The following is a 27,249-nucleotide window of genomic DNA, read 5'->3' as shown; positions in this document are numbered from 1 at the left end:
CCCAAGGGCAGGTCCTCTGCTCATTCCTCCACGGCTCACAGTCCTGCGCTTTCCGCTTCATTTGCTCACAAGAGCCTCCCATTTCCTTTAACTTCCATGAGAAATGAGCAATATGACGTTGGAAAATGTACACGTGTGCTTTAAAGGAAGCCCAAGTTCACTTCCCAAAGGATCCTCCGCCTGTAAGCAGCTGTTGTCCCTCGAGGTTCTGCTGTTGGCCATGACTCGTAACCCTGAGCACGGGACCCTTACCTGGGCCTGGGGCGATTCGCAGAAGGACAGGACAAACGAACTCCCCCACCCCCCGCCGAGGTCTCAAATGACTTTGCTACCCTATATCCCAATAGCGGCCTTTAAAATTATGAAGGGGTTAAATAGGGTAGACATAGAGATGTTTCAGCTTGTAGGGGAATCCAAAGCTAAGGGCCATAAAAATACAAATAAATCCAATAAGGAATTCAGGAGAAATTAATTTAATTTCTAAAGGATATGTTGATAGGGCAAGATGAAATAGGATATAAGGTAGCTTTTGTGGGCATAAACACACAATGGACCAGTTGAGCCCAATGGCTAGTTTTTGCGCTGTGAATTCTATATAGTGCTGCGTAAGCATTTTTTGTTTCCTGACAATGAGGGAGGGGAAAGAATACCAAGGTGAACACAGGGTACAAAGTAGTTTTGCTTTTCTACAACATGCAAGTCATCAGAAATACAGGAAAATGAAACCGCTCTGCGTACAATCACCACTAGATGGAGACTGTGATTTCGTCCACAATATCATTTCATATGGAACTAAAATGTTCAAGCATATACCATAATAATAAACAGGGACCATTTAAATCAGTTTCTACTGATCTCCAACAACAAAATTCCCAGATTGTTTTTTTATGGTGAATCAATAACAAAAAAAAAACACCACTTCCCAATCGTGAGCCAAAGAAATCTCCCAGAAATGTTCCATTGTTTTGTTACCAAGGAAAAAAAAGAATCAGGTCTGGGAGACGTGTGTCAATCCTACCCATGATGACATAAGCACATCGCAGGCCGTGTGCGCCATACCAAGGTCACTCTGTAACCTCCTTCAGCCCGACCACCTCCCACATCTCTACACTCCTCCAATTCTGGCTTCCTTTGCAACCTGAATCATTGCCTCCAAGTCAGAAGGTTCCGGGATCAAGTCCCATGCCAGAAACACGAGCACAAAATTTCAAGCTGATAGTACCGAGGGAGCGCTGCACTGAGCTGGAGTGTCGGAGATGTCGACTATTGGGGGAGACACTAAACCGAGGCCCCGTCTGCCCTATCAGGCGGACATACGAGATCTTAGGGCGCTATTTCGACGACGTGTAGGGGAGTTCTCCTCGGTGTCCCGGTCAATATTTATCCCCTCAACCAAGATCACAAAAACAGATTATCTGGTCATTATCACATTGCTGCTTGCAGAAGCTTGTTGTGAGTAAAGTGCCTGCTGCATTTCTTACATCACAACAGCGACTGCACTTCGAAAGTACTTCATTGGCTGTAAAGCATTTTGGGACGTCCTGAAGGATGCTATGTAAATGCAAGTTCCTTCTTGTTTCTCCACCATTGGTGGCCGTGTCGTCAGCTGCCTAGGTATTCCCTCCCTAAACCACTCTTCCTCCTTTCAGACGCTGCTTAAAACCTACTTCTTCTGCCTTAAATAGCTCCTTGTATGACTCTAGTCAAATTCTGTTTGCTAACCATTCCCATGGCGTGCCTTGGGCTTTTTACTATGTTAAACGGTGCTATATCAATTCAAGGTTGTTGTTGTCACTGAAGTGAGGGGCCTGGGTCTGCAACCCTGGCTTCCCCCATGAAAAGAAAGGAAGACTGTGCAAATTGGACTAATTTAAGATAACCTCAATCATCCCCCTGTATCGAGAAACACATTGGTTATACAGCAGCAAGCTGGAGTCAATCAGCTCCGGTTACATCGAAACAGCGATCACAAAGATTGTGACCTCAGTTTTCAGGGTACTTAGAAAGAGCTTGGATCGATATAGTGCCTTTCATATCCTCGGGACATGTCATCACAGCCAATAGGTTATTTTTCAAGGGCGGTTACTGTTGTAATATAGGCAAAAGCCGCAACTGATTTTCACACAGCAAGATCCCACAGACATCAATAAGATGAAGGTCCAGTTCACAGAAGCACAGAATAATACAGTGCAGGAGAGGCCCTTCAGCCCATCGAGTCTGCACCGATGCATTAAAGACACCTGACCTGTCTACCTAATCCCATTTGCCAGCACTTGGTCCATAGCCTTGACTGTTATGACGTGCCAAGTGCTCAGCCAGGTACTTTTTAAAGGATGTGAGGCAACCCGCTTCTACCACCCTCCCAGGCAGTGCATTCCAGACAGTCACCACCCTCTGGGTAAAAAAGTTCTTTCTCAAATCCCCCTTAAACCTCCCGCCCCTCACCTGAAATTTGTGTCCCCTCGTAAGTGACCCTTCAGCTAAGGGGAACAGCTGCTCCCTGTCCATGCCCCTCATAATCTTGTACACCTCGATCAGGTCACCCCTCAGTCTTCTATGCTCCAGCAAAAACAACCCAAGCCTATCCAACCTCTCTTCATAGCTTAAATGTTCCATCCCAGACAACATCCTGGTGAATCGCCTCTGCACCCCCTCCAATGCAATCACATCCTTCCTATAATGTGGCGACCAGAATTGCACACAGTACTCCAGCTGGGGCCTTACCAAAGTTCTATACAACTCCAACATGACCTCCCTGCTTTCGTAATCGATGCCTCGATTGATAAAGGCAAGTGTCCCATATGCCTTTGTCACCACCCTATTAACCTGCCCTTCTGCCTTCAGAGATCTATGGACAAACACGCCAAGGTCTCTTTGTTCCTCGGAACTTCCCAGTGTCAGGCCAGTCATTGAATACTTCCGTGTCACATTACTCCTTCCAAAGTGTATTACCTCACACTTTTGAGGGTTAAATTCCATCTGCCACCTTTCTGCCCATTTGACCATCCCGTCTATATCTTCCTGTAACCCAAGACTCTCAACCTCACTATTAACCACTCGGCCAATCTTTGTGTCATCTGCAAACTTACTGATCCTACTCCCCACATAGTCATCTATGTCGTTTATATAAATGACAAACAATAGGGGAACCAGCACAGATCCCTATGGTAGGCCACTGGCTTCCAGTCACTAAAACAGCCGTCTGTCATCACTTTCTATCTCCTACAGCTAAGCCAATTTTGAATCCACCTTCTCAAGTTACCCTGTGCATTTGCTTTCTTGATAAGTCTCCCATGTGGGACCTTGTCAAAGGCTTTGCTGAAATCCATGTAAACTACATCAACTGCACTACCCTCATCTACACACCTGGTCACATGCTCAAAAAATCCAATCAAATTTGTTAGGCATGACCTCCCTCTAAAAAAGCCACGCTGACTATTCCTTATCAAATTTTGCCTCTCCAAGTGGAGATAGATTCTCTCCTTCAGAATTTTCTCCAATAGTTTCCCTACCACTGATCCATATTTGCTGGAGTTATTTGAGGGATAAATCTTAACCAGGACACCTGAAAGGTGCCATTAAATCGTTTACGTCCACTTGAGCAGACAGATGGGGGTCTTGAATTAAGGCTTCCTAGAAAGAGGATCTCAAAGATTTTCCAATCAATTAATGACTTAGATCATACACCAAGGCACTGGTTGATAAAAGATCACCTTGCACAAAATCTCCAAAAATTTTCCTTACCCAACATTGTAGTGACAAGTAAAGCATGTTGGTTCTTCAATTTTAAGGGTCACGTAGGAGTCTGATCCTGAATCCTAAAGTGACATCTACGAACCACGTAAATAATTGTGGGCTTTTACTCAGCCTGACCATTTTTAAGCTGCTTTGTTGAATTGTAACAATGCTCAAAATAAAAACACTTTAAATAAAATCTCTCCAAATTTAGCTAGGTATTTGAGTCCAGTTTATTCCCCACTTATTTTCTCCCTTAACACTAAAAATAGCATTAAAAAAATCCTCAGATTAATAGGTCCTTGATAGCAAACACACTATAAAAGTTCCAACTGGGTGAAGTTCAATACATATTATCTATTAATAAATTAAAAAATCAGGTTTTTTGCATCTAATTTTACTCAACTTAACTAAAGTTTTACTTAACTTTTTCCACTATAAATTCCTATGTCCATATTTATAATGGATACGACCTCTGTGAAATTCCCTCCAGTGTAAGCACTACAGTGCCTTACTTGGCAGGAGTGAGTAATTGCAGCATGACATGTTTACATAGGAATTTTCCTTTATACGTGCGAGCATAGGAATTTATGGAGGTATAAAAATAAGGGTAGAATGTGCCTAAAATGGGGACTGCATTACATTGACACATTCAGATCCAATCACAGCAGGTGTCAGTCATGGCTCTGTGGGTCAGAAGATCGTGACTTCAAGTCCCACACAGAAATTTGAACGCGTTATCAAGGCTGACATTCTCAGTACCGTACTGAGGGAGTGCCACACCGTCGGAGCTGCCGTCCCTCGGATGAGACATTAAACCAAGGTCCCGTTTGGCCTCTTAGGCGGCCGTAAAAGATCCCATTGCACTATTCTGAAGAAGAGCTAGGAGCTTGCCCGGGTGCCCTGGGCAACAAGTATCCCGCAACCAACATCACTAAAAACAGATTATCCGGTCAGTATCACACTGCTGTTTGTGGGAGCTTGCTGTGCGCAAATTGGCCACCACTTTTTCTACATTACAGCAGCGACTACACTTCAAAAGTACCTCATTGGGTGTAAAGCATTTCAGGACATCCTGAGGACATGAAAAGTGCTCGATAATGATGAGGATTGTCAGAGCATACAGCAGTATATAGATTGGTTGGAGACTTGGGCGGAGAAATGGCAGATGGAGTTTAATCCGGACAAATGTCCGATAATGTATTTTGGAAGGTCTAATGCAGGTGGGAAGTATACAGTAAATGGCAGAACCCTTCGGAGTATTGACAGGCAGAGAGATCTGGGCGTACAGGTCCACAGGTCACTGAAAGTGGCAACGCAGGTGGATAAGGTAGTCAAGAAGGCATACGGCATGCTTGCCTTCATCGGTCGGGGCACAGAGTATAAAAATTGGCACGTCATGTTGCAGCTGTACAGAACCTTAGTTAGGCCACAATTAGAATATTGCGTGCAATTCTGGTCGCCACACTACCAGAAGGACGTGGAGGCTTTGGAGAGGGTACAGAGGAGGTTTACCAGGATGTTGCCTGGTCTGGAGGGCATTAGCTATGAGCAGAGGTTGGAAAAACTCAGATTGTTTTCACTGGAACGACGAATGTGGAGGGACGACATGATAGAGGTTTACAAAGTTATGAGCGGCATGGACAGAGTGTATAGTCAGAAGCTTTTTCCCAGGGTGGAAGAGTCAGTTACTAGGGGACATAAGTTTAAGGTGCGAGGGGATGTGCGAGGCAAGTTTTTTACACAGAGAGTGGTGAGTGCCTGGAACTTGCTGCCAGGGGAGGTGGTGGAAGCAGATACGATTGCGACATTTAAGAGACATCTTGACAAATATATGAATAGAGGGATATGGGCCCCGGAAGTGCAGAGGGTGTTAGTTTAGGCAGGCATCAAGATCGGCGCAGACTTGGAGGGCCGAATGGCCTGTTCCTGTGCTGTACTGTTCTTTGATAAATAAATGCAAGAATTTCTTTTTTCACTCAAAATTAAACCACGAAACAAACTAAATATTCCACAGCTTTTGACTGTTTGGAGTTAGAAGCTCAAGACGAGTGATCCAGATCACAAAACCATATGAATAAATGCAAGTTATGTATTATGAGTGAATCCAATAAAACAAATCACATCTTAAACCAAAAGTGAGACTTGGGAGGAACTTTATTTAGATTAATTTTCAAGTTTAGTTGAAGACAGCAAGTTTGTCTCACATACTAACTGAATTTCATACCGAGCTATTTTTATGTGGGCTTGGATTTTATGAATTGTTTCAATTAACTTTCCCTACCCCCCTACCCCCAGTAAGTCCACATACAGTCACTGCTGAGGCCTACAGTTCACATCGCAGCCCCGGTGTTGCGTAAATCGCTCCCCGCCCTTCCAACACCTCCCGCGACCACGATATCAGCAAGTCCCGGGGCCATGCGAAGCCAATGAAAAGAGGGAGAAACCGAAACCAACGACAGTAATCCCTCGAAATAAACTGCTCTGGACCTTAACGTAACAATAAAAACTAAAATATTCTGCTCAACTAATTCCCATAACTTAAAATCATTCTTTTCCTTACAATTTTATTTTAAATTCCTGCACTTTCAACTCACCTCTTTTAAAATGAATTCTTCCTGTCTTGTGTCTCCTGCACCGAGGCAAAGTTTTAAATTAAAATCACTAGTGTTGATTATATTTTAACGGTGAAGTTATTGCCTTTGCCATCATCACCATCATGCTTCCAGTTCAGAGTCAAAAGGAAGCAATACCTCACTACTTTGTGTCTTCCTCTCACATGCTGCAGGCTTTTGTGCTTATTCACTTTTTCCAGCTCATCTCAGTATCTGAATATTTTGTGTTAATTAGCATCTCCCAGCTCATCCTTGTATCAGAACTTTGTTTATTCACACCTTCCAGCTCATCCTGATATCTAAAGATTTTTAATTTTAAAAATTCTTGCCTTTATATAGCACCTTTCACAGATTCAGGACTTTCCAAAGTACTTTACAGCCAGTAAAATACCTCTGAAGTGTTGTAATAGGAAATGCAGCAGCCAATTTGCACACAGCAAGCTCCCACAAACAGCAATGTGATAATGGCCAGACAATCTGTTTCTCCTCATGTTGGTTGAGGGAATAAACATCGGCCCAGGACACCAGGAAGAACTCCCCACTCTTCTTCAAGATAGTGCCATGGGATCTTTTACATCCACCTGAGAGAGCGGGCAGGTCCTCAGTTTAACATCTGAAAGACAGCACCTCCAACAGTGCAGCACTTCAGTACTGCACTAGGAGTGCCAGCCTAGATTGTTCTATTTAAGTTTGAAGTGGTATTTGAAGCCACAACCTTCTAACTGAGAGGCCAGAGTGCTACCCACTGAGACATAGCTGACACTAAGTGGACATATCTCATATATATCAAACAGAATCAGTGAATTTGTGCTGAGCTAAAGCTAGGGAGTAAGCAACTCTGAGTCCCATCGTCATGCAGGTCCCCACCTGCCAAGAATGAGGCATATTAATTTCACCACATGTGCATTACATTTCAAATTGTTGCTGGGGAGAAGGCCTGATACAAGGGGTTGCAGGCCCCTGGCTGGAAAGACATTTTTGCATATTAATGGACAGGCTTGTAGATAAAGGATCCACTCCTTGCTCCAATTCAATCCACAAACAGACATGGTCAGACCAGTCACATGGCTAACTGGCTGTTGCAGAGTTTGAACTGAGAGTTTTAAATTGAAGAGACAGTGTTTGAACTGGTAGAAAGCAGAATGCTCCTGGACTGAAGAAGACCTCCTGTCTGCTCCCATCTCTTTCTCATGGAATTCCAAAACCTACTGAAGACACATGAACCCCAAGAGAGAAAATTCTCCTACAGTGAACAAGGTTTAAGAAGAATACTGGGCCCCAATGAAAAGTAAGACCATATCTTCAATCAAGGACTCTACAACAAGCTTGAAGCACAGTAACAAAAAAATCCTCCTCAGAGATTGCCTCAAACTTTTCCACTTGAATTTTTCTTCTGCTCTTTTCTGTCTCTATTTGCATATGTGTATCACGTATGCATGCTAGCATGGGCGCGTCATGTATCCGTAGGCGTCAACCGAATTAGAGTTTAAGCTTAAGTTTAATAAAATTTCACCTTTCTTCTTTAAACCTAAGAAAACCTGTTTGTGCTTGTTTCTTTACCTTATAATTGGAAAGTGGTGAACCAGGGGGAGCTAAAAACAGTGTGTTTAAAAATAAAACCCTGTTACAGCAAGACCAGGTGAAGGCTGAAAGGGAACCCTAGACCTCTTTCTCACCTGGTTGTAACACCCAACAATTTGGCTGTACCTTGTGCCAGCTTTTTTGCTGAATCTTTGACTTCATAAGATCTCCCTCAACCTGGAACATTATCACAATTTCACTTCATGTTCTTCCTTTTACAGAAAGTGTCAACTTGGTTCAGTAATAACACTGAAAAAATTGCTCAGAAAACACTTAAAACAGCATTTGTAGAGAGAGAGTAACAGAGCTAATGTTTCTATAGTCTTTGTTCTTTGCTTCTGAATTGTAAAGTTGTGAGAATCATGCCCCATACCTGGATTTGAGCACACAATCTCGACTGATACTTCAGTATAGAACTCCAGGTGCACTGACCCAGAGGCACCACATTTGAGATGATGTGTTAGTCTGAGCCCCTGTCTGCCTGTGCGGTGGATGTAAAGGATTTACAGCACTATGAACATGTCTTGGCTGGCATTTATGCCTCAACTGATACCACCAAAGTAGATTAACTGGTCAGTGAACTCATTGCTGTTAGTGGAATCTTGCTGCGGACAAATTGGTTATCTATAAAACAATAACGACTACACTTCAAAAAGTAAGTTATTGGCCGTGAACATGCTTTGGGATGCCCTGGGGTCATGAAAGATGTCATATAAATGCAGGTAGTTCTTTCTTTTTAAGAATGTGAAAGACGCTAAATAAGGGAAAGTGACAGTTTTGGATTTCGAAACCTACACCAGATATCATGATATCGGCCAGGGGTTATCAACCTGCGGCTCCGGAGCCTCATGCAGCTCATTCATGACTCCGGTGCAGCCCCAGACCTTGATTGATCGAACCCATTTTGATGGTAATTAAATGGCTTGTTTCATTTTTTAAAACATTTCTTAACACTGAAAGATACTTTCTCACAAGTACAATTAACAGCTTTTTGAAAAAAAACCTTCAAAATTTTGTTGAAATGTGTCCCTGTCCTGTTTTTCATTACTATTGGCATTTGAGTAACAGCATTGTGGCTCTTACGATATTGCATTTTTGAATAAATTTTTGAAATGGCTCTTCTTGTATGGTTGCTGACCCTTGATCTAGGCAACATTTTTTGTGCAACACTGAGGGAGTACTGCACTGTTGGAGATGCTATTTTTGTGATGAGATGTTAAACTGACGTCCTGTCTGCCTCCACCACCCCCCAAAAAGGATATTAAAGGTAAATCTAGTGTTACTACTGCCACAGGGCTCAGGTTTGGTGGGTCAATGAACAGAGCATCAAGGGCTATATCTGAAAGTGTCCCCAGCAAGCTGTCTGCTGTGTCTCTGGGCCTGTAGATGGTGCTGTGGAGACGTCTGCCGAAGGGGTCCCTCTTGCCCTTTCAGATCGTACTCTCGTTAGTATACAATGGCAAGGGCGGGGAGCGTATTCGCGCAATGATCGCCGGGAATTGTAGTTTCGAGTCTACGTCATCAAACCAAAGCCGACGGGGCCAATCTCCAGTGGAAACCACAACTCCCATAACCCCCGGGTCCCGGCACATGCCCAAGAGGAAAACGGCGGAACTTGCGAGAGGCCGGTTTGAAAAGCGTTTGACCGCCATTAACTCAAAAAATAATAGGTGTGTGAAGCTGGTTTAATTAAAAATTCGACTTATTTCTGGTAACTGTTAATTTTATTTTATGTCTAATTTCCGTTTTTTTTATTTTAGCTAAAATGTTGGCTCACATTTATTCGTTTATGAATTAATATTGTAGTTAAATTTTGACAGGAACTAATGGGGATTAATGGCTCTGTTTTAAACGGTTAACTAATAATAACTTTAGTAACCCATTTAGTTAGTCGTAATTAACCAGTAAAAATATTAGGTTTTTTTAGTTAGTGGTAATTCTATCTGATGGAGATTTCGATCCCTAATTTTGGAGGGAAATTATACGAGCATGTTCTCTTTTAATTTTTTTGGTAATTTTATCATAATGCGAATCAAATTGTAATTTTTTCCCCCCCTCCAACACTCTCTGGGCCACATGTTGTGAAGCTCTGAGTCAGAGTGGGATGTAGTTTGTACCTTGGATTGCCCACAGAATGAGTTCTGATTCTTCCACTGTGCTTTTTATTCGTTTGTGGGATGTGGGTGTCACTGGCTAGGCCAGCATTTATTGCCCATCCCTAATTGCCCTTGAGAAGGTGGTGGTGAGCTGCCTTTTTGAACCACCGCAGTCCTTGGGGTGTAGGCACACCTACAGTGCTGTTAGGAAGGGAGTTCCAGGATTTTGACAGTGAAGGAACAGTGATATAGTTCCAAGTCAGGATGGTGTGCGGCTTGGGAGGGGAACTTGCAGGTGGTGGTGGTCACTTGTGTCTAGTGCCCTTGTCCTAGGTGGTGGAGCTCATGGGTTTGGAAGGTGCTGTTGAAGGAACCTTGGTGCGTTGCTGCAGTTCATCTTGCAGATGGTGCACACTACTACTGTTCGTCGGTGGTGGAGGGAGTGAATGGCACACCATCCGCAAACAATCAAGTGGGCTGCTTTGTCCTGGATGGTGTTGAGTTTCTTGTGTGGTGGTGGAGCTGCACCCATCCAGGCAAGTGGAGAGTATTCCATCACACTCCTGACTTGTGCTTTGTAGATGATGGACAAGCATGGGGAAGACAGGTGGTGAGTTACTTGCCACAGAATTCCTAGCCTTTGACCTGTTCTTGTAGCCAGTGTTTTGTGGCTACTGCAGTTCAGTTTCCGGTCAATTGTAACCCCCAGGATGTTAGTGGGGGATTCAGCAGTGGTAATGCCAATGAGTGTCATGGGAGATGGTTAGATTCTCTCTTGTTTCGGATGGTCGTTGCCTGGATATTGTCCAGGTCTTGCTGCATAAGGACATGGGCTGCTTCAGTATCTGAGGAGTTGCAAATGGTACTGAACACTGCAGTCATCAGCGAACATCCCTGCTTCTGACCTTATGATGGAGGGAAGGTCATTGAAGCAGCTGAAGATGGTTGGGCGAGGACACAAACCTGAGGAACACTTGCAGTGATGTCCTGGGACTGAGATGATTGACATCCAACAAGCACAACCATCTTCCTTTGTGCTAGGTATGACTCCCAACTAGTGAAGAGTTTTCCTTTGATTCCCATTGACTCCAGTTTTGCTAGGGCTCCTTGATACCATGCTTTGTCCTTGCCATCAAGGCAGCATTTGACCATCACTCTCACTTCACCTCTGGAGTTCAGCTCTTTTGTCCATGTTTTGACTACAGCTGTAGTGAGGTCAGGAATTGAGTGGCTCTGGAGGAACCCATACTGAGTGTCATTGAGCAGGTTATTGCTGAGCAAGCGCCGCTTGATAGCACTGTTGACGACCCCTTCCATCACTTTACTGATGATTGAGAATAGATTGATGGGGTGATAATTGGTTGGGTTGGATTTGTCCTTTTTGTGCACACGGTATACCTTGGCAATTTCCCACATTGCTGGGTAGATGCCAGTGTTGTAGCTGTACTGGAACAGCTTTGCTAGCGGCGTGGTTAGTTCTGGAGTACAGGTCTTCAGTACTATTGCTGAAATGTTGTCAGGGCCCATAGTTTTTGTAGTATTGAGTGCCACAGAAAAGTTATGGTACAGAAGGAGGCCATTCAGCCCATCATGTCTGCACTGGCTGAAAAATTAGCCGCCCAATCTAATCCCACCTTCCAGCACCTGGTTGGTGGCCTTGCAGGTTACAGCACTTCAGGTGCATGTCCAAGTTCCTTTTAAATGAGTCATGGAGTCATAGAGTTATACAGCACAGAAACAGGCACTTCGGCCCATCGTGTCTGTGCCGGCCGTCGAGCACCTAACTGTTCTAATCCCATTTTCCAGAAGTTTGCCCATAGCCTTGTATGCTATGGCGATTTAGGTGCTCATCTAAATACTTAAATATTGTGAGGGTTCCTGCCTCTATCACCTCTTCAGGCAGTGTATTCCAGATTCCAACCACCCTCAGTGAAAATTTTTTTCCTCAAATCCCCTCTAAACCTCCTGCCCCTTGCCTTAAATATATGCCCCATGGTTATTGACCCTTCTGCTAAGAGAAAAGGTTTCTTCCTATCTATCCTATCTATGCCCCTCATAATTTTATATACCTCAATCAGGTCCCCCCTCAGCCTTCTCTGCTCTAAGGAAAACAGCCCTAGCCTATCCTGTCTCTCTTCGTAGCTGAAATGCTTCAGCCCAGACAACATCCTGGTGAATCTTCCCTTCGCCCTCTCCAGTGCAATCATGTCCTTCCTATAGTGTGGCGACCAGAACTGTTACACTGTACTCCAGCTGTGGCCTAACTAACATTTTATAAATCTCCATCATAACCTCCCTGCTCTTGTGTTCTATGCCTCGGCTAATAAAGGCAAGTATCCCATATGCCTTCCTAACCACCTTATCTACCTGTGCTGCTGCCTTCAGTGATTTATGGACAAGTACACCAATGTCCCTCTGACCCTCTGTACTTCCTAGGGTCCTACCATCCATTGTATATTCCCTTGCCTTGTTAGTCCTCCCAAAATGCATCACCTCACAATGTGTTGAGCATCAGCTGTTTCTTGATATCATGTAGAGTGAATCGAATTGGCTGAAGACTGGCATCTGTGATGCTGGGGACCTCAGGAGGACGCTGAGGTGGATCATCCACTCAGCACATCTGGCTAAAGATGGATGCAAATGCTTCAGCCTTGTCTTTTGCACTGATGTGCTGTGCTCCCCCATTGTTGAGGGTGGGGATATTTGTGGAGCTTCCTCCTCCTTTCAATTTTTTAACTGTCCACCACCATTCACGACTGGATGTGGTCGGACCGCAGAGCTTAGATATGATCCATTAGTTGTGGGATTGCTTAGCCCTGTCTATTGTATGCTGCTTCTGCTGTTTGGCATGCAAGTAGTCTCCACAATGCCTGTGCAGTGGTCATTATTACCAATACTGTTATGAGCGAATGCATCTGTGATAGGCAGATTGGTGAGGATGAGGTTGAGTCGGTTTTTGCACTTTTGTTGGTTCCCTCACCACCTGCCGCAGACCCAGTCTAGCAGCTATGTCCTTTTGAGCTCGGTCAGTAGTGGTGCTACTGGCCCACTCTTGGTGATGGACATTGAAGTCCCCTACCCAGAGTACATTCCGTGCCCTTGCTACCCTCAATGCTTCTCCTCAGGTGTTCATTGTGGAGGAGTACTGATTCATCAGCTGAGAGGGGGGCAGTAAGTGGTAATCAGCAGGAGGTTTCCTTGCCCATCTTTGACCTGATGCCATGAGACTTCATGAGGTCCGGAGTCAATGTTGAGGACTCCCAGGGCAACTCCCTCCCGACTATCTACCACTGTGCCACCACCCCTGGTGGATCTGTCCTGCCGGTGGGACATGCCATACCCAGGGATAGTGATGGCAGTGTCAGGGACATTGTAAGGTATGATTCCATGAGTATGACTGTCGGGGAGGGTCAGGTTAAGGTGGATGCCTGTGCTATTGTGCCCTTTCTCTTCCTGGTAGCCAGTGACAAGCAGGTGTTGGCTGACACCTGGAAGCAATTCATCTGCCTTGCTATTCTGGATGGATTAGACAAACGTGTAGCAAAGTGGTTCTGATGGGAGATGTTAACCTGCATTGTAGATTGCGATAAGCAGACGAGCTAATGTTGGAAAGGTAGCAAATTTTTTGTGTTCAGGACAGGTTCTTGCAACAATATGTCCTTGAACCAACAAGGGGGCAGATCAGATTAGATTTAATGATGAGCAATGAGCCGATTTAGTTAACAGTCTTGCAATCTAATAATGACCATGATGCAATTGAGTTCAGTGTTCTATTTGAAAGGGGGAAATCCAGAATGGCTACGAAGATTCTAGGTTTAGGTCAGACTGACTTCAGTCTGATGAGATGGAGATTGTCCACAAACTGGGAAAATCTATTCATGGGTAAAATGACAGGTCAGTAGGAGGTGTCAAAATTTTTTTTAATGTGATACAGAACCAGTTTATAATCCCTAATGAGCAAGAGCTCCACTTGCCCAAAAAATATGCTTGACAAAAGGTGAGGGACAGCTTAAAACTAAGATAAAGAAAGCATAGATCCTGGCAAATGGGAGAGGTACAAAGGACAGCAAAGGGTGACAAACTGAGCTACAAAAAGGGGATATGAAAAGAAACTTTCAAAGGATATCAACGCATTTATTTGGAAAAGATGAAGAGCAATGTGGGCCCCTTAAAAACTGATAACGGTGATATTGTCAATGAAAATAAGGAACTGGTGGGCACCTTAATAACTTTTCCTCCAGTGTAAATACTGAAACAAAGGTAACATGTTGGACACCTCAAGGAAACTAATTTTGAATTGGGGTTGGCACTCACTGTAATTAACATAAGCAAATTAAAAGTAATGAAGAAAATAATGGCACTAAGGAGCAATACCCCCAGGGCAAGATGGTTTCCATCCCAGGGTTTTAAGTGAAGTAGGTGAGAACATTGCAGATTCTTTAACTATAGACTTCCAAGTTCTCTTGATTCAGGAACTATTCCTTTAGATTGGGAAATTGCAAATGTCATTCCACTATTTAAGAAAAGTGAGAGAGGAAAACTAGGGAATCATAGATCAGTTAGCCTAAGATCTGTTGTCAGGAAATTGCTAGAGTCTATAAAGGTAGTGTGACTGAACGCCTTAAATTTTCTGCTGATCAGAGAGGGCCAGCATGGATTTGTAAAGGGTTTATCATACCTGATGAATCAGATTGCATTTTTTGAAGAGGTGAATTAAGAAGTGAGCTGGGGAATATCTTTGGATGTTATTTACATGGATTTCTGGAAGGTATTCAATAAGGTTCCATATGAGATACTGTTGTCTAAAGTTGAAGCTTATGGAATTGAGGGCAGCTCATTGACCTGGTTAGGAAGTTGGCTGAGCAGCAGGAGAGTGAGTGGGGGGTAATGGGCAGGTATTCAGATTGGTTGGATGTGACTAGTGGTGTCCCACGGCAATCTCATGTTGGGCCTCGACTATTCATATTTATTAATGACTTGGATGATGGGAATAGAGAGCCACATATCCAAGTTTGCCAATGACACAAAGATAGGTGGAATTATGAGCAGTGCAGATAGAAATGTAAAATTACAAAGCCATTAATAGATTAAGTGGGTAAAACAGTGGAAAATCTGCTGGTCATTGGGATGTATGGCCTACGTACCTGGCGTCGCACCAGCACTGCAATTCATATACCAACAATTGGCAGATCGTATCAAACATTCCTTCGGCAGTTCGCAGTAGGCAGAGTATTGACCATATTCAAACAGCCTGTACTTGCAAAACTCTGAACACAATGTCTAACGTTGGACAGCACTTACTGAACAATCCCAAGTATGCTAAGAATTACACTAACCAATTTAAGATTATCAGTTGAGCTCGCAATGTGGCTCACTTGTGCTTGCTAGAAGATACATACATTCATACATAGGGACCTGTCCTCTGCAGGAAAAAGGAACATGCCCAGCATCGCGTCTTGTTTGAATTAAACAAAAGCGTGCAGGACAGTAGCTCCCTGGTGCAGTCTCCATGGCAATGCCTTGATTAGCCAACCAATCAGCACCCTTTTCTCATGCAGTATAAATTGTTGCTTCTTTTGAAATTTGACATTCTTGCATCTATCCTGATGAGTGCAAGATGAGAAGCTACAGCATGTCTGTTCAGCAATACTCAATAACAGCTTGTATTTATATAGTCTTAATAAAATGTTCCAAGGCACTTCACAGAGACCTTGTAAAAATAATGGCACTGAGTGACATAAGGAGATTGGGTTAGATGACCAAAAGCTTGGTAGGGTAGGTTTAAAGGAGGAAAGTGAGGTAGAGGCAAAAAGGTGTAGGGAGGGAATTCCAAAATTTGGGGCCTAGCAACTCGAGGCGCGACCACCAATGGTGGAGCAATTAATTTTGGGGATGCTCAAGGCTGGAATTATGAGCACAGATATCTCAGAGGGTTGTAGGGCTGAAGGAGATTTTAGAGATAAGAGGTAGACGGGTCATGGAGAGACTTGGAAACGGGGATAAGAATTTTAAAATCGATAGGCTGCTTAACGAGGAGCCAGTGTAGGTCAGTGAGCATAGGGGTGATGGGTGAACAGGATTTGGTGCGAGTAAGGACATGGGCAGCAGTGTTTTGAATGTCAAATAGGTTGCAAATAGCCTCAGACAGTTGTCTGGGAGAGGGATGGAGTCAGTGGCGAGAGAACAGAGTTTGTGGTGGGGACCAGTCGAGAAGTTATGCTTCAGCTATATAAATCCCTGGTTAGACCACACCTGGAGTAATGTGGGCACAACACCTTTAAGAAGGACATTGGTCTTGAAAGGAATGTATGTACTAAAGTAGTACCTGGACTCCATGGGTTAAATTACAAGGAGATATTACCCAAACTAAGGTTGTATTTCCTGGAATTTAGATTAAGGAATGATTTGATCAAAGTTTTCAAGATTTAAAGGAAATCGATGGGGAGAAACTAATTCTGCTTTGGGGAGTCTAGGACAGGGCGATGTAGTCTAAAAATTAGAGCCAGACTGTTCAGGAGTGAGGTTAGGCACGCAAAGTTGTAGGGATGGAGGGGATTAGAGACAGTGGTGTATTTATGAAGGGATTTAAACACAAAGATGAGTATTCTAGTCGGAGGTGTTGGGGAACTGTAAATCAGGGTAGGTCAGCAAAGATAGGCCGGATGAAACTCAGTATGGGCTAGATTATAGGCAGCAGATTTTTGGATGGGCTGAATAGTGTGGAGGATGGGAGACCAGACAGAAGGCCATTGAGTCTGGAGGTCACAAAAGCATGGATTGGGTTTTAGCAGCATATAAACATGATGCACGGCTGGAGGAGACGTGCAATGTGTCGGGGAAGTAGGGAGTCTCTGATGGAAAGTATAAGTGGTTAGAAATGTAGCCTGGGATTGACTATTATGCTTTTGTTGCAAGCAGTCTGATTCAGTTTGACGAGGTTGCCAAGAAGGAAGTAGATTGAGTGGCAAGAGTACAGAGTTTGTGGTGGGAGCTGAAGACGGTGCCTTCAGTCTTCCCAATTTTTAGCAGGAAGAAATTGCAGCCCAATCAAGACAGAATGTCGGACAAGCAGTCCGATAGAGATGTAGTGAAGGGGTTAAGAGGTGGTAGAGAGGTAGAATAGGTAAATTGGCCATTATAAATTGTCACTAGTATAGGTAGGTGGTAGGGAAATATAGGGACAGGTGGGGATGTTTGTTGGGAATATGGGATTAGTGTAGGATTCGAATAAAAAATGGGTGGTTGATGTTCGGCACAGACTCGGTGGGCCGAAGGGCCTGTTTCAGTGCTGTATCTCTAATCTAATCTAATCTAACTGGATATCACCATCATGCATGTAGGGGATGAGGCAGTGGCCAAGGGTAGAACAATGCATGGCTTGAGGCCTGGTGCAGGAGAAAGGGTTTCAGATTCTTGGGACATTGGGAGCACTTCTGCAGCAAGGGGCACCTACTGAAAAGGGACCGGTTGCACCTCAATAGGACTGGAACCACTGTCCTCACCATGAGGTTCTCTAGTGTGGTTAGGGAGAGTTTATGGAGATGGGTGGCGCAGTGGTTAGCACCGCAGCCTCACAGCTCCAGCGACCCGGGTTCGATTCTGGGTACTGCCTGTGTAGAGTTTGCAAGTTCTCCCTGTGTCTGTGTGGGTTTTCGTCGGGTGCTCCGGTTTCCTCCCACAGCCAGAGACTTGCAGGCTGATAGGAAAATTGGCCATTATTAATTGCCCCTCGTATAGGTAGGTGGTAGGGGAATATAGGGACAGGTGGGGATGTGGTAGGAATCTGGGATTAGTGTAGGATTAGTATAAATGGGTGGTTGATGGTCGGCACAGACTCGATGGGCCGAAGGGCCTGTTTCAGTGCTGTATCTCTAAATAAAATAAAATGGGCACCAGAATATAGAAGTAGAAAAGAGGAATAAGATGCATAAAGGAGTGAGAGTGTTAGATAGTACGAGAGAAGGAAATAATATCAAATTAGATATGAGCCGACTAAGATGGACAACAAGAAATACAAGGACAGGCTTACAATGCATGTCTGTGAACACTCAATGTAATGTGAATAAGCTTGGTGTGCTACAAGCACAAATAGCTGTGTGGGAATATGGTGTGGCAAAAATTGGAAAGTGGCCAAAAATGGTGAGAACTGTGAGCTAGATATTCAAGGATACAAAGTGTTCAGAAAAGAGAGGTGGGAGGCAGCATTGATTAGGGAAGACATTGTTGTGTTGCAAAGAGAAGATGCCCTTGAGGGGGGAAAAGACAGAATCCATTTGGTTAGAATTGAAAAGCAAAAAGGGTATGATCATGCTAATGAGGGTTCTCTTTAGCCTCCAAATAGTGAGGGAGAGATAGAGGAGTAAATCTGCAGGGAAATTAGGTATGTGCCAGAACTATAGAGTGGTGATATTGGGGGACTTTAATTAGCCAAATATTGATAGGGATAATATGAGAGTAAAAGGTAAGGAGAGGGAGGAATTTCTGAAATGTATTCAGGAGAACCTCCTAGACCGAGAACGTACTGGTCAAACTAGGAAGGAGGCATATAAAATAAGAACGAAGTGCTGAAAATACTCAGGTCTGGCAGCATCTGTGAAGAAAGTAACAAAGTTAACATTTCAGGTCTGTGGCCTTTCATCAGAACTGCTACTGTGAATATATTGGTGATTATCTCAACTCCAACAGTCATTCTTTATTAGGTAGTATTATGACCTCTGTTATCATTAACTTTAAAACCAGAAATATGAACTCCCCAGACCAATTTAAAGAAGTACACAACAAGATTTCACATTTTACACTTTTACTATAACTAAACTAAAAATCAACATTAAACAGTACTTAGGAGATAGCTAATACACTAAATTACAGAGCAAAGTATTTCCCCTTAACTTATTAGAGCACTCAAAAGCCCCACACCACATTTATATGGTACACAGTGTCCTCATTGAAGCGATATCCTTAGAAGTCACAAACTCACCCCAGTTGCAGTGGGTTGGATCTCCTAGTCCTTCTCAAGGCCAGTGTCCTCTTCACTCACTTCTGAGCACATTCGACCTGGACTTCCATCGATAAGGCAATCCGTGGTGATCCCGTTGGTCGTTTATTCTCCGCAAGCCTCAACTTCCAAATCGGGTTCATGTCTTAATAACCTTTTGCTGTATCAGTGTTCTCAGAGCAGTTGTTTTTTTTCGCTCTCGCTCTCTCTATCTACTGAGGCTGCCACTGCTGATCTTTGTGTCTTCCTTTCTTCCTTATAGCCGGTCAGATGTGGGAAAGCCTGTTGAATTTATCCAGAATCGAAAGTCAATAGTCATTTGTCTTTTACTATATTCAGTCCACAAGTCTGGCCACAGCAGAACCACCTGGGCCTTCCTTTGTTTCCAGGTGTTAAAAGTTTCAACTCAACTTTGCATCTTCAGAGCCCCTGGTTCCCTGTTTATGATCTGTTATGAGCATTCAGGTGCAGCAAGTAATTAGGAAGGTGAATGGTATGTTGCCCTATATTGCAAGAGGATTTGAGTGTAGGAGCAAGGATGTCTTACTGCAGTTATTCAGGGCCTTGGTGAGACAACACCAAGTATCTGGAGTATTGTGTGCAGTTTTGGTCTCCTTATTTGAGGACGGATGTTCTTGCCTTGGAGGGAGTGCAAAGAAGATTTATTAGGCTGGTTCCTGGGTTGACAGGATTAACGTATGAGGAGAGATTGGGTCGACTACATTCACTGGAGTTTAGAAGAATGAGTGGGGATCTCATAGAAACCTATAAAATTCTAACAGGGCTAGACAGGCTAGATGCAGGGAGGATGTTCCCGATGGCTGGGGAGTGCCGAACCAGGTGTCTCAGTTTCAGGATATGCGGTATGCCATTTAGAGTCAAATGAGGAGAAATTTCTTCACTCAGAGGGTGCTGAACCTGTGGAATTCTCTACCGAAGAAGGCAGTGGAGGCCAAGTCATTAAATATATTCAAGACGGAGATAGATATATTTCTTAATGCCAAAGTGATCAAGGGATATGGGGAGAAAGCGAGAACAGGGTATTGAATTAGACAATTAGCCATGATCTTTTTTGAATGGTGGAGCAGGGCCAAATGGCCTACTCCTATTTTTATGTTTCTATCTGAGAGCAAAACCCATTGTCTTTCAGGTGTTACAAACTTATATTGTGCTTTCTAAAAGGGTCTTTGATCTGGGTTCCTTATTTGCATGGTAATCAAGATCCCTGTCTTGTCTCTAGGCAGAGTTGGTGTGAGGTTACATAGCTCCTCCAAATCCTTTTTACACTACATTACAAATCAGTTTTTAAAACCTAATCATACAACAAAGTCCATCGTTCATAACTAGCGTATATGGGAATGTGCTTCCTGCCAATCATGTTTCCCTCTACTTAAACTAATTCAGTTGATAGGTTTTCATTTTGTTTTGAAACCTGTGATGGTCTGTTTAAAATGTGTTCTGTTTCTCACCAGGTGTCAGGAGATGGCTTCTGAGGATATCTCTCAGCTGGTGGATGCCCTTGCAAAGACTGAAGTGGGTGGGGGAGAACTGAGTTTCAAAGGTCGCGCCCTAAAGCTCGACACAGCTGAGGCTGGTATGTGAAATTAAAAACATGTGTGGACTGGTGTAGGATTGGATAGGCTTAATATCAGGATGAAGGGTAAACAAAAGAAAGAAGGAAAATGCTGGAAATCTGAAATAAAATCAACAAATGACAATGTTGGGGGGGGTGGTGGGGGGGGGTCCAGGTGCATAGATCATGAAAATGTCATGAACAGGTACAAATTAATTAGAATGGCTGGTGGAATGCTGCTCTTTATATCTGGAGAAATAGAATACAAGTGGCTAGAAAGCATGCTTCAGCTACACATAGCTAGGTTGGACCACATCTGGAGTACTGAGAGCAGTTCTACACACCAAATCTTAAGGATATATTGGTCTGGGAGGCAGTGAAGTGTAGATTTCCTAGAGTGATACTTGAACTTCAAGGGTTAAGCTACGAGGAGACATTGAACAGACTAGAGTTGTGTTCTCTTGAATTAGAAGTTTAAGTGGGTGATTTGATTAACGTTTTCAAGATATTAAGGGGAACAGATAAGGAGAAACTATTTCCGCTAGCTGGACAGTCTAGAACTGGGGCCATAATCTTAAAAATTAGAGCCAGGCCTTTCAGAAGTGAAATTAGAAAACACTTCTTCATGCAAAGTGTGGTAGAAGTTTGGAACTCTTCTCAAATGGCAATTAATGTTAGATCAGTTAATTTTGAAACTGAGATTGATAGATTTTTATGAACAAAAGATATTTAAGTAATATGGGGAATTAGATTGCAGATCAGCCATGATCTAATTGAATAGCGGAACAGGCTTGAGGGGCTAAATGTCCTGCTTGTGTTCCTATGTAAAATATAGCAGATCAGTCAGCGTTTGAAAGAGCTTAACATTACCTTGACAGGAAGTCAAGTGAAAGAGTTGGTTCAAGCACAATTTCTTTGCAGTATAGACTTTAGAGCTGAGAGAGGTGCAGCTGACATGCTGTAGTCCCACCACTGAGAGGGTGTAATTACATAAAACAAGTTGACATAAAATAATTCTATTAGAAATGTAGACACAGGAATTTATAATGAAAAGAGTTGAAGTGTGACAAACTTGACACCAGGAAGGTAATGCAGGTATAACACTTGGAATAGGTTATTATAAAGATTTAAATTTTGCTGACTTGATTGCATTTGAATGCAAGTGATTCTTCCTCTTGGTGTTGGTTTTTTGGTTTCTTCATAAGGTTGACCAGAGTGAGACCACTTTAGTACATGTTGGATGTGGTCTACTGGAAGGAGTAACTGGTAACCTGAAACAGAACAGTGGTGCGCTTTAGAAGTATTGCAAACTGAAGCATGTTGACTTCCTGTTGCATTTTGAGGAGTTAAAGGAACGAAATTCGTTGGTAGAGGTTTAGACTGAAATCTTCCTTTGCTCAGGCTGGGCAGGTTTTGCCAGACAGAACTCGTGGCAGCAATGCAGTGCTCCATCCTTGATGGGTAAGCAGAGGAAACTTCCGGTTCCTTTCTGCAGAACAGTATGCTTCATTAATGGTTAAAAAGTTAAAAGTGGTAGCTTAGTTATATAAATGCATCATGTGGTGTAGTATAGAGTTATGTTGGCCGTGAAGGTGCATGCGCAATTCCTTTTTCTGTGCCAGAGTGCCCACTCTTCATTACCGTTCAGTAACCCCTGCTAGATAGTCCATGCATTTTAGGGGAGGACGAGTGAGGAAGAATTGGCTGTGCTACAGCATTTGGCTCATACGTGAAGGATAGTCACTGCTTGGAGGTTCTGGTTAGGTTAGTGGCACTCTGCATTAACCGTTGATGCTGAGAGGACAAAATTGTTGGAGGGGGAAGAAATTAACACAAAATTTGGTGTGCAAACTAATGTGCAGGTGACCTGCTCCCAGATATGCTAATGAGAAACAAGATCTAAAAACTTAATTGAGATTTTTACTCTCTTAACCCATCATAACAACAAAAAACTTGATTTGATATGTTTTCCCCCCACAGTTATCTCTTCTGCAGTCACCCGATCAAATCATAATTGGAGACGTGTTCTGCATATTGTACAGTAACTCTTTCCTATCAACTCTATTTACTCTAAATTGGGTGCTGTCACAAACCTATACCTATAGTGTAATGGGGTCATTAATCCACAGAGAATCGGATATTGTTTAGTGTAATATTTTTTCCTCCGTATTTTAGTGACGTTTGCCGTCCGTATTTTGAGATATGTTTCCCCATATCATTTATTCTCTTTGTCCAGCCGCCGAGATTATTGAAGAAATTGAGGGATTTGAACAACTGCAGGCACTACGCCTGGAAGGCAACACAATCGGTGTGGAAGCTGCTAAAGCCATCGCCAGAAGTCTGTCTAATAAAAAGGAATTGCAGGTATGGACTTGATATTTTTAGGTTTCACTGGATTTTCTTGCGCTCACTACCAATGATCACTCCAGTAAATAAACCGTTGCTTCCTATGCACCAGAATAGCTCGAAGGAATTGACACAAGTCCTCTGTTCTAGCTTTTGGATACCAACGGTAAACGTTCTGAGACAAGTGCGACTTGGGCTACAGCTTCAGTTTATTAAAAGTGAAAAACGAAACAGTGGCAGAAAATCAGTTTGTCAGATTTCACTTGATTACAGAATGCTCCACTTTACATAGTAATTAGAGCACAAAAGCAGACCATTCAGTCCAACAGGTCCATGCTGATGTTTATACTCTACATGAGCTTCCAGGGTTAGATGACGTAGGGTTCAATTTTTTGAGGGAGTACTGACTCGGGTGCCTTTTGGATGCTTTGTTAAACCAATTCATATAGATGTAAAAGGTCTCGTCAAGATTCAAAGAGCAAGGAGTTCTGTTCGTCTCCTATTCTTCCCTCACATAACACCAAACAAAATTCTTCGGTCCTTCATCTCATTTGTGGAGCTGTTCTGTATGAAAATTGTCCAGGTTTGCCTGTAAAAATAATAGTGACAAAGCTTCAAAAGTGGTTGTGATGCACTTTGGAATCTTCTGAGGGTGTGATGAGTTCCTATACTAATCTTTGTTCTTTCTCAGTGCGATTGCCAATTGTGTACTTATTTTAAAGCATGATCTTTCAATTGTTCATTTCAATTTCAAATCTTCCGAATGTGCTACAATTTTACTGAGATTATGATCACTATTAGTGAGTAAAATCAAGTCTAAATCTAGTTGCCCACAGGGCAGCATTGCTGAGCCATTAATTTGCTGAAAGGACCGATGGATAGAGTAGGAATTATGCTTAAAAGTTTGTTTATTTTTTTTCCCCTTTGTTGGGCTATTCATCAACTCTAGCCATCAAGGCCTTTTCTCATAATTTCTTTTTCCTAGTTTCCTCCACCTCACTGCAGTGCAGTACAGCTCTTCCTCTGCATAAAGTCTTTCAATGCCTACATTTGTAACGAGGGCATTGGAACCAAACCTGATCTTAGTGCAACCTGGTATCTGCATCTGCACTTTACAGTAGGTCTCAGTTTGGAGTTTGGTCCTTCTGTCCATAGCCAAATTCTCTACCTCCTCACTGCCCACCCCTAACCATCAGCTCTTCCTCAGTTCAGGGGTATTGACGCCAATTGTAGCACTACAGTTGAAAGCGAGGGTACCCAACCCGAACCCGACGACATGTGTTGGGTTCGGCTTGGGTCCCTCTTCCTGGTTCAGCATTCGGGCTCAGGTCGGGTTGGGCTGGACGTGGACAGTGCTGCCTTGCTCCAGGAAGTAATCTTCAAATGAATATTCAGGACATCAAGGCGGGAAACGTGCAGTCCAGACTCCACACTCTGCAATAAAGCCTGCCTACCTGACCAAACCCAACTACATGCGTCGGGGTCAGGTTGGACATTAAAAAAAAATTAAAGGACTCTGGCCTGGGTCGGGTTTTAATTTTATACCCGAGCCAGGCTTTACTACAGTTGCCCAGCTGAGATCAACTGGTTCGACACAAGCTGGGGATTCAATGGCAGAGCAGGCTTGAGGAGTCGTATGGCCCATTCCTGCTGCTATTTCTGATCTTAAAACATTTCTGGGGAACTCTCCCTTTGGATTTTTTTTTCTTTTGTGAGGCAGAGCAGTTACTTGATTTTGCTACTATGTTGTCAAACCACTCTTGTACTGAGTTGTCACAATCAGCATGAAATCTTTTGTAAGCAATTGTTTACATTCTTTGTGTGCATCTTGCAGTTGAGACTCTGATAAAACCTCTCCATTGAAAGAGAGAAGGCTGAGGAAATTTATTGGCGCTTTTTTAAATTAATGGGCTTTGATGGTATGAAAAAATAACAATATTTCCTGGTTGGGGAGTCAGTGTTGAGGGGATCATCAATTTGAAATGGTCACCAAGAATGAGAAGAGAGAGTAGGAGAAATTTCTGTATGTGGACGGTTGTTAGAGCGGGGAGTGCTTTGCCCCAGGGAATGGTTGAGGCAGAGACACTGCATCTTTTAAGGGAAAGCTGGATAGATTTTTGGAGCCAAGGAAGGTACAGGTTATGAAAAGAGTAGGGTAGAATGATTAGTCTTGAATAGTTTAACAGCTGGCACGGAAATGTGTTGAATGGACTCTTGGCTTGTAAGCATTTATGGTATTCTCCATAATTAGGTCAAGTGGTGGTGCAACAAATCCGATAAATTTATGCTCTTTGTGTGTAGCCTGTGATTTATTACATTTTTGTTTTAAAATCACGGAACTAGTAAAAATGTTGGTTATTACAGATACTAATTGCTTGCCTTATTAAAAACAGATTCATTTTTTTTTAGTAAATAAGTTTACCATTTGTTAAATTAAGATTTTTTTCCCTACCTCAAAGAAATGCTACTGGAGCGACATGTTCACAGGACGATTGCGGTCGGAGATTCCAACTGCTCTGGTAAGAACAACTTCTCTCACTATAAACTCTACAATATTAAGATCAGTGATAAATTGAGGACAGAAGGTGGTGAGAGCTATTGAGTGTTTGAGACAATGGGGAAGTAGAATTAGACTTGGGATAGAAAGCATGATGTTATAATGGTGGACTCTTCTTTCTGGTTGCCAAAAACTGAACAGTAACGTTCCATTCCTGGAAAAAGCCTGCATATATCCTTGGAGTTTAAATTATCCAGTATTCTGTACCATGGCTGCAGTGTGCACCATCTAAAAGATATGGTGCAGCTTCCTCGACAGAACCTCACACATCCATGTCATCCACACTTCTTATTGCAGTAGGGAGTCATTATATAGTGATCAGAAGTAGGTACCCTGATTGATTTTTCTTAATTTTGTTTCCCCATCCTTCCCTACCACAGGACATTGTGGCCTATTTTACTTTCAGCTAACTCAGTGTAGACTCAGATCAGACCTGTTGCTGCCTTTTTTAAAAAATCCTATCGTTCTTGCTGTACAAGCAATGCTGCAAGGTGTCTTTCAGTACCATTGTACTGGCTGAAGCAGGTTTTTATTCTTCACACTCCCCCAACCCCGGGCTACTTAATGCCAGGGTATGGTAGCATAGGAGTCATGTTACTAGACTAGTAACTTGTAGCCTAGACTAAATGGTTAAATAAATGTGGAATAAAAAGCTAGTATAAGTTATGTTCAGAATCAGAAATTGTGATAAAAAGCAATCTGGTTCACTTATCTTTAGGGGAGAAAATCTGCCCTCCTTATTTGGCCTGGCCTATATATGATTCCAGACCTATAGCAATGTGTTTGACTCTTAACTCCCCTCTGAAATGGGCTAGCTTGGGTTGCAGCGATTCAAGAAGGCATAGTTCACCACCACCATCTCAAGGGCAATAGAAGTGGGCAGTGAGTCCTGGCCTTGTTAGTAACTTCAATATGAAATGCATGAATAAATTTTTAAAATGACAGAATAGCCAAGACAGTGATCTTGCTTTTGTAAGCTGTTGCAATTGTATACCTATAGTCTGCCACTTAGACTCTAATGTACTGTGCCTTAATAGAATGAGTATAAGCAGGAGCTGCTCTGAGAAGTTTTTTCTTTTTTCCTATGTTTTATAAACGGAATATAGCTTGTGAGTATTGTTACGACCACGGTGGGAATAACGCACTGTTAATTCAGTCCCATCATTCCGCAGGTCGCAGCATATTCTTAAGCTTTCACTAAATCAGAAAAGCAGCCAAATTAAATACTCTAGTATCCCCAGAATGAAACAGACGAACCAGGTATCTTTAGACAACAACAAATTATTTATTAATGGTGTTTAAGATTTAGTTTTTTTAAGATAAACCTATATCTAAAGACCTTATAACTTCTTAATTTAATCTAGCTCCCGTATTCACGCACATAACAATTAATTGGATTTTCCAAGTGTAGTTTTTAAGATCAGCTGGCTGTTGAGAATAAATAAGTTTTTGCGTTTAACGTTCCTGGTGAATGAGGTCTTCTGATGTGAAGATAATCAAAGTTCACTCAAAGTCTTCATCCGGATTTGATGAAACTGTTTCTTAATAAGCACTCAAAATACTTCAGCTGCAGCAGCATTAGCCAGTTCTCTCAACAATGAGCACAGCAATACAAATGATTTGTTGGAAAAGAAAAGCTTTTCTTAGGGAATTAACTTGGCTTGTAGCCTTGTAGAACTTGCTTGAGAGAGAATAAAACAGCTCCTTTTCTCTTAATTTGCCTCACTGGAAAAGACTCTGAGAACTAACTG

At 42.8% G+C, this 27,249-nt stretch overlaps 2 protein-coding genes across 5 annotated transcripts in view; one reads left to right on the top strand and one right to left on the bottom strand.

Moving 5' to 3' along the window:
- The window catches only part of zc3h7bb (zinc finger CCCH-type containing 7Bb), a 107,729-nt gene extending 101,194 nt beyond the window's left edge, over window positions 1-6,535 (bottom strand). For all 3 annotated transcript variants that reach the window (XM_068019430.1, XM_068019432.1, XM_068019431.1), the window contains exon 1: window positions 6,333-6,535. The gene's annotated coding sequence lies outside the window, so the exon portion shown is untranslated. The remainder of the gene's footprint in view (window positions 1-6,332) is intronic.
- A 2,990-nt stretch (window positions 6,536-9,525) lies between these two features.
- The window catches only part of rangap1b (Ran GTPase activating protein 1b), a 63,678-nt gene continuing 45,954 nt past the window's right edge, over window positions 9,526-27,249 (top strand). Inside the window, exons 1-4 of one of the 2 annotated variants that reach the window (XM_068019429.1) lie at window positions 9,526-9,601; window positions 20,495-20,616; window positions 22,832-22,959; window positions 25,401-25,460. In XM_068019429.1, coding sequence (XP_067875530.1) covers window positions 20,505-20,616; window positions 22,832-22,959; window positions 25,401-25,460 — 300 coding nt within the window. In that variant the 5' untranslated portion in view covers window positions 9,526-9,601; window positions 20,495-20,504. Of the gene's footprint in view, window positions 9,643-20,494; window positions 20,617-22,831; window positions 22,960-25,400; window positions 25,461-27,249 lie in introns of both variants that reach the window. The other variant, XM_068019428.1, reaches the window with a different exon arrangement.

This window comes from Heterodontus francisci, chromosome 41 (genome assembly GCF_036365525.1).
Source record: "Heterodontus francisci isolate sHetFra1 chromosome 41, sHetFra1.hap1, whole genome shotgun sequence".
Lineage (NCBI taxonomy): Eukaryota > Metazoa > Chordata > Chondrichthyes > Heterodontiformes > Heterodontidae > Heterodontus > Heterodontus francisci.
This window is presented reverse-complemented; position numbering and strand designations above follow the sequence as displayed.